This window comes from Diadema antillarum, unplaced genomic scaffold, assembly GCF_040938485.1.
Source record: "Diadema antillarum isolate AM-2024a unplaced genomic scaffold, OU_Dant_1.0 seq00002640_RagTag, whole genome shotgun sequence".
Lineage (NCBI taxonomy): Eukaryota > Metazoa > Echinodermata > Echinoidea > Diadematoida > Diadematidae > Diadema > Diadema antillarum.
This window is the reverse complement of record NW_027273240.1, coordinates 31,908-45,636: the sequence shown is the minus strand read 5'-3', so window position 1 is coordinate 45,636 and position 13,729 is coordinate 31,908. Positions and strand designations below refer to the sequence as shown.

Below are 13,729 nucleotides of genomic sequence, written 5' to 3'. Positions count from 1 at the left end.
TGTACGATTTGTAGCTGTGAGGTATTCTAACATGGTAAGACATTATTCATAATATTTTGTAGATTTATATCAATTTGCATTTCTATCGAATTCTCTACTCTGTGACGATTATTGATGTGCTCTTAACTAACATTTCTCATTCTTCGATCCTCCTCCATTAGGAAAGGGGCTCGGAGCCGTGCTACTGCATGAAGTCTGTAAGGTACGTTAAATTTCACTTAAAAATTCATATACGTATAGCAATGGTTTCACACTGAACGAGGTAATTGCATGACAACGTACATTAATTTTAACATGAAGTTTCAGATTAACTGTCGGGTCGTTCTCACTTTATGATGCACTTGGAGTACTAGTAATTATCAGTTATCACACTCTCTGTTTTTACTTCCTTTGACGCTTCGCTTTTTTTGAATATCTGATATTAACCCTTTATGTGTCAGTGAGTCAAATGTGCCCAAACTTCACACAAATACTTGTAGACAAGATATCAACGTGGCAAGCAGAGGATTAATTATGTGGGGTTAACATGAATAAGTGCCAGGTATAGGTGCTAGAATAGGGAAATGACGAAACCTCTACATGTTGAACGAAATTACGTTTGTATTCTAGTTTTCTTGTTCATGTGACGTTATCATTATTTCTCAACTCTGTTTCCATTATTGTTATTTACCCCCGACAGATGGGATACCTTGACGGATGCAAGTACATCAGCGGCTACGTTGACTTCGAGAACGAACGAGCCAAGGACTGGTACTCGAGCTGTGGCTTCGAGAACTTGACAGAACAGCATGGCTACAACATCATGACGATGGCTGGATCGGCGTTGCAAAATTACATCGAGAACCACCGCCCAATCGACAAGCTTGGCAAAAGAGGAGTACATGTCACATCAACAGTCGGATATTAAATTGAACATCCAAGGAAAGTCAAAACGAAAAGATTTTTCTAAGCAAGACAATGGAAAATTGCCAATTCAATCGAAGGCCTTTTCAACGGCGAAAGTGTATTCAGTTGTGCTCTGTTCCTTGATGATATACATGTATTTATTAATCATATCATCCAAGCATTATATTTATTATATCTTATTTATAATTTGTTCCATATCAAATTCAGTTATATGATTCAATGCTGAGTATAAAAAAAGTTAAAAAGCACCTCTTTTGCACAGAATATGGAATGCATGTGCACAGAATGCATGTGATCTTAATGATACCATCACGAAAGTCTTTACAAATTTGACAATTCCTGGTCCCGATTGAGGAACATCAGCGCAAAAATGATTTCTCTATCCCTGAGTGTACACTTGCCAGGACAAGTCTGGCAAAGACCTGACATCTTCTTGAAAGGATAACGTTTTCCTTTAAGATGCAGAAACGTTCGGGAAAGGGGGGGGGGGAGGGAGGTAATTTCCACATTCTATAAATGTACAGTGGACTCCCCGTTATAACGAAGTCCTCGGGACCGGCAGTTTTCTTCCGTTATATCGACACTTCGTTATAACCGAACAAAATAAATAAACAATGAAATACATAGAGTAGATAACGTTGCGGCCTGAATTTTTACTTCTTTGTAATCGAAATTATGTTATAACCCTGTTTATTATAACGGGAGTACACTGTACCATACAGGTGTGTGTTATTGTTCATCCTTGCAATTGTATTCAGTGCTCTTTCACCTTGAATTTTGTGAATTCTTTGAAATAATTATGCAACTTGTGAAATGATGTATTATGTATTTAAGTGCCAATATCCTTATTTATTTGTTTATGTGCCGTATCATAATATGGAAGATTTACCTACTCACGTTTAATAGTAAATGAAACATAATGTATGAGTCTTTCAATGGAATAACTGACTTACACTAGAATACCAAATGTTTACTTGTGTCATTTCTAACGGTGTGAGTTTGATAAAAAACGCTCAATACTGTGTTTGAGAGAGAGAGAGAGAGAGAGAGAGTTATTATTACGAGGATTTTAGATCAAAAAGGTTTGGACCCGTTCATCTAAATCCCTCTTTTTTCCTTTATAAAAATTTGCTCGTGTTTAATGCACACAGTACACATTATATTTATTCTTCTATCTATCTATCTATCTATCTATCTATCTATCTATCTCATAGCTACATCTATATCATATATATATATATATATATATATATATATATAATCATAAAATAATGTCAATATTTGTATGTGTAAATGTATATATCTTTATATGTATATATATTCATATATGCAGATAAAAGTTAAAGATCATCATCGACTAGTGATAAGAAATGAAAACTTTTCAATGATATACTGCATTCGTTACATGACAAGAAACATTTTGAAGCTATTATCTATGGTAATCAATTATTTTGGGTGGATTATCTCAAGTATTTTACATTTATGAAAATGGATGTAATATATCTGTTTCTGCATTTAAATTGATGTTCACGTACAGTAGATGAAGAAATGTTATGCAAATTGGTAACTCCTAGGTGATGGATTCATTACACTGTATGGACTGGCGTAAGAAAATAGACATAGCTTCTTCAATTCAATGGAATTCAAACTTTGCTTTCACTTTCCCAACAAAATACACAGAGTGATATGTGAAATTGAATAGTATTATGCGTATACAACACAGAAAGCAAAGAATAAAAGCATGTTCATGTCTATGATCAGTACAGGGAGAAGCATGTTATGTACAGACATATACCTATTTATATTTTGCGTGAAAAAAAGAAAGAAATGGAGGTACCAACTGAAAAAAAACAACACTTTGCTTTGTACTATGTTGTTACCTCAGAGGGAAAAAGAGGAGGTGAAGAGCATTACCACGAACACTGTAAATGTTAGGAAAGAGAGAAAAAAATAAAGGAAAACGAAGAGAAAAAACCAAGGAAACAGAAAATAGGGAGGAAAGAGATGAGACCGATTATTTTCGAAATATTGTCATATAAAATTGAAACAAAGAGGCTGTTTGTAAACATGGAGCGGAATTAAAAATAATTCGAAGTGCCTTTTTTATAACAGCAAAACCCTATCTTATAATGATTGACGCGTGCATGTTTCCCAATGCTGAAAATGTAGATAAGGTAATATTAAGGACGAATACAGTTTTACAACTAATGACTGTACGGGGAAAGGGAATATTAGTCTATTAACGGCACCTACATTACGTGAACTAATCTTACAAACATCATCATTGATATGACATTTCCAAGAAAGTTTATTATGATTGCCATTCCAAGGAATGTTGAATGTGAAACACTTTCTGGGACAGTATCACCAAATCAAATATCCAAATTAAAATTATCTAAGGTGCTACTAAAGAGCACGTTCTTATAGTTATTTCTTCTTTCTATATAGTACGTTAGAAACATACATGTACATGTAACACACTCAGGTGATTTCAGTTGATAATCGCATAAACTTCATAATAAAATTACATATTGTACATATAATGACATGTGTACATGTTGGTAGTGAGCTGCGTGTTGGTTACCAGCGCCCTCCGTGGCGTGTTGGTGTGACAGAGTGTGTGGTTGGGTGCCGTGTATTGATTATGTATTGATTGTATTGTATTGATAGAGGACATATTTGTTAATGTGTGTAGGGGGGGGGGGGGGGGGTGGGGGGCTGGTGTGACCTGAAGAGAGTTTGGATCTTGTTTATTCAATATGATTCTCCTTTGAAGATGGTGGTGTGACATTTTTGGACTAGATAACGCAAATCACAACGACGAGTAACAGAATGGACACGATGAACAATTACCTTATTTTCCTCAAAAATTTTTCAGTATTTTAAAGACATACCTTAATTAAACTGTTAAGAAACTTCTTTCAATGATTTAATTTGATTTATTGGATCCTGTATGATCATTGTACACGCACATGTGTACATACATATATACATACATCGTTGGTGCCACACATATACATAAACATAAGTTGAAACAACAATGTCTTTTTCTTCATTGCCTTTACACAATGTACAACAAAATATATCAGCAATACAACAATGAATAATACAGTGGGGCTATAGCATACGCGCGGCTTTATTTGCGTGCAGCCCCCGTACATACTACACATCGGAAGAAAATAGAAAAATGCCACTCGTGTAAATAAAGTGACAGTAAGTCTTTTGCACTTGGATATTGTTTTTCTCTGTATTTCGAGCTTGAAAAAATCAACATAAGAATAAAAACGAACACAAGTCAATTACTGTACTAATGTAGATAAGAAAGATATCAACAAAGATTAAGAATAATCATCACTCAAATCTTACGTAGATATTACCCAATTGCTCGGACCAAACAAATGATATTACTCAAGGAACTAGTCGACCTTCTTTGAATACACTATGCCTGTATTGAATGCATAGTTAAGCAATCAATTACGCAATTAATCGATAAAAATCAATCTAGTAATTAGTCGAATAGTCAACTAGTTATTGATATTATCTATTACAGAATTTTTCATCATCATATTTAGTATTTCACCTATAAAGACGAATACCTTATAAATCTGATAGAGCTTTGAAATTTTTTATACACTCAACAAAAAAAGAAAGAAAGAAATAAAGAAAGTAAACACTTTTTCCAATGCGTATTTTTCATAAAAGATCTTGATAAAAGTTTTTGTGTCATAAATACCACATATCATTAAAGGTTATCTAATTGGCTATACTGATCTGGTAGGTTGATACAAAGGGATATTTTACTCATTAGTGAACACATTCGTTTTTGGATTCCCAAACACGAAATTAAAGATTGCAGATTTTCACATGAAGTGATTCATTTCCAAATGTCCTTTTACATAATAGCAATGACAACAAACACAATGAGAGATATGAATGAATAGCAAAAATTAATTATCGTTCCCTTGTATCTCTTAACATCCTCAAACAATTAATGGGAAGCTAAAAAAAAAGGAAAATAAGAATTTTCAGTCTCCTCAGATTTTAATATCAAGGGAATAAGATTCAAAGGGGCAAAATAGACGGATTTTTTTTTCATATCATTCTTTTAATTTAGGGATTTAAGAATTGATGAGACAAATTAAAGAATGAGTAATCATTTTCAATGTGCACAATTAGGAATAACATTTCAAATTTCTACAATTTTTCTGTTTGTTTGATATTGCCTCTTAATGTCATTTGAATTTGGACTTGACAGAAGATTCTTCATTTCGCTATTATCTTATGCCTCTTTTATTGTTGAGGGTTACAAAGGCATTATAGAGATTGATGGGTAAATTTTTCAAATCAATTTGTGTTTCCTATTGTGTTAGATTTGTCTTTTTTCTCATTGTTATATGGAAGAGCAGATTCGCATGAATGAGAAATTGTCAATTTTTTATTTATTTTTTTTCTTACTTTTGTGCTTTGGAAGAGAAGTACCAATGTGTTCACTCATTGTCATGCGTAAGGTTCCCCCTTTTATTCAACTTCCAGGTTGATAGGTAATGAAATAACCTTTAGAATGGTATATAAAACGTCAATATGTAGCCTCAAAAGAGAAATATGAGCTTCAAAAGGTGTTTACTTTCTTTTTTTTTTTGTTTGCTAAGTGTATTTCTAAAATTGATTAAGTTTTATGATATTGATTATCTAATGTATTGGAATACTGAAATATAATGAATAGTGATAGACATTGGAATTCAGAATGGGAATTCGAAAACTTCTTGGCTTCGGGAGCATTTGAATAAACCTATTGCATTTAAAAGCCGAATCTTTAATACTGGTCTGCCTCTAAACTTCGAACTCAATCGTCATATAAGTGTTATATACAATGTCTGCAACCTACTTTGCGCCTGTAAAGTACACGAATACCATGAGTACAGAACTCACAGCTGCACACGCTGTGCATTACTGACGTGCCGATTGAGAAAGAGAAGTCTGTTTTTAATGGGTTAGTGAATATATATCATATATAGATTACATAGATTTTTTAACTTTTGTAACAACGAACCTTCGGAATAACTCCACAAAATTGTTGCTTATATGTTGAAAATTAATCAACCCTATTACTTTTTCGGATTAACGAACATCTAGTGTACGGAATTCGTTTATTTCAAAATAATGAATATTCGGAATGATGAACATCACCCTTTCAGAATAGGTGCAAGCGATGGAAAATTGTCACTATTCAGACAGGATGATATCAAAGAAGTTAACGAAATCATGTTATCTATTCATGATTTTAGTTTGGGTTTTGATTATAATTGTTTAGTTGCTATCACCCGTTCTGCGTCAATTATACTTGCTGATTATTTGTTAACATACATCAATTAATTTTTCTTGCCCCCTCACTTCTTACTTTATACTTCTTGCCTTTTTTTACGCTGTTGATATATTTTTGTTCCTGCTGCTAGTATTAATCATTTCGATTGAAATACAGGCCATTAAGCGTATTTGGATTGCGGGGTGCTCTTTTCATTCAAAAGGTAAATCCTGAGGTTTTAATTTTCTTCAATTTGTCTCCTTCTAAGAAATGACATTTGAGGGAGTTAGAAGGAGACAAATGGAAGAAAATTCAAATTTCAATCTTCATCCCTCTACTTATCATTCTCTTGCATTTAATGCCTTGTCAGTCTTGGACTACTAACAATGTCGGAATTTCGGAGGTGGGTATTTGTTCCAATAACCAACGATGACCTGTCTCTGCCCGGAAAGTACTGTAGTAGATCACAAGTTCGAGTAACGTGGTTCCTTTTTTTTTCAGACATGTTTGTTAGATAACAGATCAGCAGTGCAGATCATATATAAATTTCATTTGTTGGAGGGACAAAAATTGAAGAATATTCAAATCTCAACATATACCGCTCCACTGAACATTCTCTTGCATTTAAAGGTAAATCCTCTTCCATAAGTTGTAATTGGTCAGGTTTGCGGATTTCGAAAATCAAAATATTGACATTTCTATGTTCAATACAACAGCTTAAATGTTTTGTAATGATTAACATGAAAGAAGTGGAGGGAAGAGATGAGAGCAAAAAGATTAACAGCCGGACACAATTAATACAACATTAAGTCTATGGAGAACGCATGAATAATCATTAGTGATACCAGTACATACATTATCGAAAATTCCACTTCAGACTGTCGATTCTACGAACACGCCACGCTTGACTAACTTTTCTATCGGCCGGTGGTTTTCGACGTAGCTGTGCAAGGACTTCCGGGTCATTGCTATCAGGTTGTAGCCGTGCTTCTCCGTAATGTTCTCATAGCCGCACTTCTTGTACCATTCTCTGGCGGGCTCATTCTCGAAGTCAACATAACCAGTGATATACTTGCATCCACCGAGGTAGGCTATCTATCGGGTTGAAGGAACAGGGGATATCAAGTGTGGAGATTGAGATTTCATGAGTCACATGGTAAAAAAAAAGTAATAAAACATTTTCCAAAGATAGCTCCTGCATTAACAATTACCGCGTAGAACCTAGGGGTGCTTCATAAAACTGTTCGTAAAGTTACGAACGACTTACGAGCAACTGGTGATCATTGTCTTTAAGTACAGCACATTGGAACTGATCACTAGTCGCTCGTAAGTTATTCATAACTTTACGAACAGCTTTAGGAAACAGGACCCAGAAAACACACTCATCCGGGATGATAAGACAAGCTTCACAACCCTCCCCCCCCCCCAAAAAAAAACACCAAAAAAAAAAAAACAAAAACAAAACAAAAACAAAACAAAAGGCAAAAGGCAAAATAAAAGCTTAAGGCAAAAAATCCATTGATCGTTCACGCATATAAGTAGTTTAGTGATCTTAGAGAGTATGGCCAGCAATATGTTGTTTTACTTTTTTCTCTTGTTGATTCTCATAATAATATATAGATGGTAATTGGTATAGAAAAAGAAGCTGTGTATGTACTTTTTCCTCCATCTCAAAAGAAAACATGGACACACACACACACACACACACACAAACTTCGATTAGCAAGTCACTTACATTATGAATTTGTATGATTAATAAAATAAATTGTATTTACCCTGGACGCCTCGTGGAATAAGACGGAACCAAGTCCTTTTTCTGTTAAAGAGCAATCAAAAATGTTCAAAGATTTAATTACGACATTTCACAGGTTCGACATTAGTTACGTTCAGACGGCAGGCCCTAACCTCGAGGTTAGGAAACCTCGAGGTTTAGCTCTTGCCCCCTAACTACGACGTGTGTCCACACGACGAATCTTAACCTCGAGGTTACGAAACCTCGAGGTTAAGCTTCTGCCCCCCGTAACTACGAGTGGGTCCCACTCGATGTTAAAACCACAAAACCGGAAGTTTCAGCCCACACTGCTAACAAGGCGTCTATTTATTCTTTAGTCCAACCCTGTCGGACTCGCTTACAGGTACTCTTTTTCTCTGTCATGGTATGCAGAGATAGCATGGCACTGATGACTTTATGCCTTATGAAGATATTCGTCGAAAACATTTTTTTTTTTAGCGTCGGAGAAGAATATAGAATACAGTAGCGAGTTCGACGTGTTCAGTTTCAGAGATCAAGCGCATGGGAAGAAAAGATGATGTTGTTGTGTCGTGCGTCATAGGTTTTTCACGTGTAGTGTATTTGTGGTGTACGTTTGGGAGGTTGACCCGGAAGCAGAGGGAAATTGTGGGGGCTGGAGTTTACGGCGAGGTCACTCTTAACTTCGAGTTCGTTGTTTTTTTGTGTCCACACGGTGCTTAACTACGAGTGGGGACCCCCCGCGGCTCGTGGTTAGAGCGCTAACCATAAGATTTCTCGTGGCTCGAAACATCGAGCAAACCTCGAGGTTTGCTAACTACGAGTGCGTCTTCACGGTCCCTAACTACAAGCTCTAACCTCGAAGTTTCGTAACTTCGAGGTTAAGGGCTCCCGTCTGAACGTAACTATTATCATGGTGGATTGAATCTAAAACTCAGGTAAAAAAGTAGGTATGCGTTCAAATGTTCAAAGATTTAATTACGACATTTCAAAAAAAAAATAGGTATCCGTCCATCAAAGATCATTTCTATTATAAAACAGTCATGCTGGATAATTCCGTTGATCCTTCTTAGGAAAGGAAAAAAGAATTAATGACGACCGTATGGATAGAAAACCTCATTGTTGCAAAGACGTCTCACAGCAAAACTGTCTCTCAGCATTGCACTTTCTTTCATTCTTGTTTAACCCAGTTCTTTTAATAGTCAAGTGATCCCATTACTGCAAGCCCTTGAGTTTTGTTCGTTACACCTCTTTCTTTTTCTTCCATACACTTCTATTTTCTTGTTCTTAATTTTTAAGTGATTTGTTACCGCCTTGAGGTAATGACCTATGTAATCCCTGTATTGTGCATTACATGTGAAATATGATTCGTTTTATATAATGCTGAATATTGTAAACGCTGAAAGAAATAAAGGAGAGTTCTATGATATCAGCTATATTATGATATACATAAAGAAAATAAATGTCTCCTAAACGGTAAATCTGCGAATCTCTCTGAAAATGATTTCAGTGGTTAAGCTCAGAATCACGATTTCGTCAAATCGTTGCTAGTGCATTGTAGTGAGGACGGATTCGAGACACAAGTCATCTGATATATATATATATATATATAAATATATATATATATATATATATATATATATATATATATATTAGCATCCATAGAGGGAATACACGTCTGCAAAAGAAGTATCTTATTAGGAGCATTCGTAAAGGGGAAATTTTTGATTCCCCTTAAGGTTTTGACAATGTTCTTCAAAGCTTAAGAATTGATCTGGGGCTTCAGGACTACTCCACAGTAGGGAACATATTATGGCATAGTGTGTAGAGATTGAGGACTGCACCATCAATACAATTTAAGATTGGCAGGGATGCAAAAAAAATGGGTGTATTACTTTTGGATGTGCATAGAAAACAGGTCATTGAGGGAATTTAGGTATATCTGCTTTTTCTATAAAAGAGATGAATTTCGCCATTATCAAACATAAAGAATAAGATGCATGCATACTGTACTCTTGTCAGTTCAATTCTCCATTTAGCCCATATTGATGCATAATTTTTCACAAGGGGCAATATTTGCATTTTTTTTTCTGAATATTTCTTTATCAAAATTCCCCCACCCGAAACTATGATCTGTTCCGCATTTTCCTTCATGGTTGGAAAAGCGTGTTATACACGTTGAAACAGCTGCAGCGAATGAAGTAATATTAGCTAGTTAATTTACTGTTTTCTAGGGAAAACTAATTCATAGAATGTTAATTTGGGAGATATATTGCACGAAGAATTTTTCTTTAAAACGAATTATAATGCCTTGGCCGTCTGAATATGGCTCCACCCCCCCCCCCCTCCATGAAGAATAACATCAGTGTTTTCGACTGACCTCTGAAATCATCACGAATGAAGATGTCTTCCCATAAGACCGAGCGCCCTTTCCACGCGCAGTAGCTCCGTGTGAACATGACGTAACCGATGACGCTGCTGACGTCATCATCCTGACAGGCTTCAAGGAGGATGCACTGGTAGAAAGACTCCTCCCCGAATCCATCCCGTCTCAAGTCTATACGACAAAGGCATGAATATCAAAACTATTAAACACCTTTGTGAAGAAAACAAAATACTCAATCACTACACTCATCTATTCATCCATTTCATTTCATTTTATTTCATTTTTAAAAAAAGTATAAGGTATAATATAACATATTAAAACATATACTTGTACAGTTGTAAATGTTGAGTTAAAGTATTATGCTGCTATGGTGCATATGCTATTGTATGTTAGTATGACTTAGTTTCATTCGTATTTTGTGATATGTCTGTGGTGTACCTGTGATGTATTCAATGTCTATTTTTTGTGATATCCAATGTACAAAGAACTTCCAGAGTGGAAAAGAAGTAATCAACCAATCAATGTAAAGTACAATTTAGCATAATCATTATCATCATATCCCAATGTCATAAAAACAAGCAAAATTCAAAATTGTGTATGGACAGTTAGGATAAAAATGAAATAGCTAAGACAGAAAGGTAGAAGGGTTGGGGCAGATAACGCATTTAAACGGGTGTATAGTTTTGGCGGACATGGGGATCCAGCTGGTTTTACGTTTTTTGTGAGATAATCAGGAACCACATACAAAGATCTTACCATTCTAAGAGGAAATTAAAGTTTGTTTGCTGAGATTTGGTTTCGAAATGGTTTAGATTATAGGTCTGGCCTATATACAAAAAAAAGCAAAACCGAATGGTATTGATAAAAGTTGGGACCCACCTTTTACTAGGACCTCTTAGTTTTTGGATATCTCATCCATTTCAAAATCGATTTTCATTAAATAAACTTTGATTTGTAGGGGCGCTGTGGCATAGTGGACAAGACTCCCGACTCCCGATCGGAGGACCCGAGTTCGAACCCCGCCCAGTGCTTACGTCCTTGGCCTTGGACAATATGCTTTTACCCACCATGTCCCATTCGACCCAAGTGTATGAATGGGTAGGGTAATAATAATTGCATGGCCCTCTCTCTGGTAGAGCAGTGGTAACACTAAAGAGGGTATACCCTGGGTAAAATAGGACATTATTATTGTCATTATTATTATTATTGTTATCATTATTTTCTCTCGGCATTGTATGCGCTTTGATATTTCATCAAAGTGGTTTGTAATATAATTATCTCCGCAACAAGTGGAAATCTGAATCCCCATCTCAGCCGAAACTATTCCATCTCACTAATGCTTCCAAGCAAGAGAACAAAAAAGAGCGCCTATCCGAAGAGCAAAGCACAGTTAAGTGTAGAAAACATTGCTGATGAGTCGTATGGGAATCAAATTTATGTAGGCCTACAGGCCTAAATTTTTTTTTGCCTCCCCCTTCCCCGCCCCCCCCCCCCCCCCCAAAAAAAAGAGAAAGGTAAAAATGCGCTCATTTCTATATTGTTTGATAGTATTCCAGCAGGTTGACATTCCTCTTAGTCATATTTTTCTTGGTTTCCTCTTGGTTATACTTCCTCTTAAATTTGTTTGAGGAGCCAGTTAGTATGTGTTTTGTATATGGGGGGGGGGGGGGGATGGGAGGCCTGGGGTGGAATGCAGTTCTCCCCTCTCCTTCCGCAGCCAAACACGTTGGCAGAATCATACCTCGGTTTGCTTCACCACTGGTAACACATTTTTCTAAGGAATCTTACCTTCTTCTGTAATCTCGACTTGATCTGCCGTGTCTTCCCACTCGGCCAAGCCAACAATGAGTCTCATGATTTCTCCACAGTCTTCGGGCCTGGCTGGACGGACGACGTATCGACTCACGAGCTCGGGATCGACTTCGTACTGATCTGTAGGAAAATGTTTTGGAGGAGGATATTCTCTTCTTTTAAGCACATGATACACGGTGTTTGCCAATAAGCTAGAACATGATCGAATTCATTGTTGAAAAAAAGAATACATATCCAATCTTTGTTCTGTTAATAAAGTCAAATAACATTTATTTGAAAATTCAACAATTTTTTCCTGTTCCTGATTATTTCTTTTTAATTCTGATGCATTCCTAGTTGGCACTTGATTTCATTGGACTTAAATCTGGATGGAAAATATATCATATAAACCTAGGTATTTTCTAAATATAATTCGATTACATAGAAGTTAACTGACCTGATGTCGTCTTCACTTGGTTTGTCACCTCCTTTGTTTTTGTGACGTACGACCCGAGATTCCTCCTTTGCGCGCCTTCGTAGCTGAGGAACTGATTGAAATCTTCGGCGGGAAAGTTCCTAATCAGAGATTTGCGCCAACACCTTGCAATGCGACTAACCCCCTCTGTAAATTTGTTGGTTGCTTGTGTGGCGGTTGCGATGCTTCTGGAGGTAGGCCTACCGGAACGCAGTGAAGCCAACATGACCCGCAGTGGCACTCTCGAAAGCATGGTACAGAATTTGTATTCAACCGACAATGGAGCCCACAGCAAGTTGTAAGTCCCTTCTTGTTGGGCACTCAGGTACCTTCAAAGCAAGAGGAACTTGATCCTTCAAAGGTTGTAACTTTTGTGTTATGAACGGAGCATGGAAGCTCGATTGCTTATAAGTTATATTGTTGTTAATGGACGTGAGCCAGGATCATAAGGAAATTGTGAAAGTTGGTTTCCTGTATTGGAAGTCAACGCATGGGTCTACACGCACGCACGCTTCAAACACTAAATAAAATATTACTTCTCACTTTTGATATCAATATTCTCCACATGACATATTCAGAGGTCATTATAGCAGTTGATGACTGCGGCAGGTTCCGCAGCCGCTTCATTTCCTCCTAACAGGGTACCGCTGGACCCAGTCGGAGCATCCTGAGGTCATTGTTCTTGTTCTTGGCCCCTCTTGACATCGTAGACACTCCATAGGGCTTTTTACACTTGTACATTTTTGCTTAGTCCCGTACCAACGGTGGGGCTAAGGGGGGGGGGGGGGGGGGGCTTAGCCCCACCGTTGGTACGGGACTATCCTTAGCCCACTTTCTGTTTACACTCGTTTTTGCCAAAGTGGGCTAGCCCCATCGATAGTCCGGTACTATCTGGCCCTGCAAAATAGCAGGGTTAGCACCGCAATTGCGGTGCCAAGCAAGTGAGTGTAAACAGAACGAAAAAATAATCCGGGGCTAAGCGACGGAGACAAAGTCGGACCCCCATCACTGACCAATCAGAAACGAGGTAATCAAGCTGCCGGTGCGTTCGTGTACGTGTACAGTGCACAGCGTAATCATGAATATTCATGTAGTTTGGAAAGTCCGGGGCTAAGAAAT

At 36.9% G+C, this 13,729-nt stretch overlaps 1 protein-coding gene across 1 annotated transcript; it reads right to left on the bottom strand.

Annotated features, from left to right (window-relative positions):
• Positions 1–7,081: 7,081 nt before the first annotated feature.
• Positions 7,082–13,315, bottom strand: LOC139715020 (thialysine N-epsilon-acetyltransferase-like). The gene is made up of 5 exons (XM_071626654.1): positions 13,249–13,315; positions 12,133–12,276; positions 10,339–10,515; positions 7,984–8,024; positions 7,082–7,303 (listed from the first exon to the last, which is right to left on the bottom strand). The coding sequence occupies exons 1-5, from the start codon at positions 13,313–13,315 to the stop codon at positions 7,082–7,084; spliced, it is 651 nt and encodes a 216-aa protein (XP_071482755.1).
• Positions 13,316–13,729: the final 414 nt, after the last annotated feature.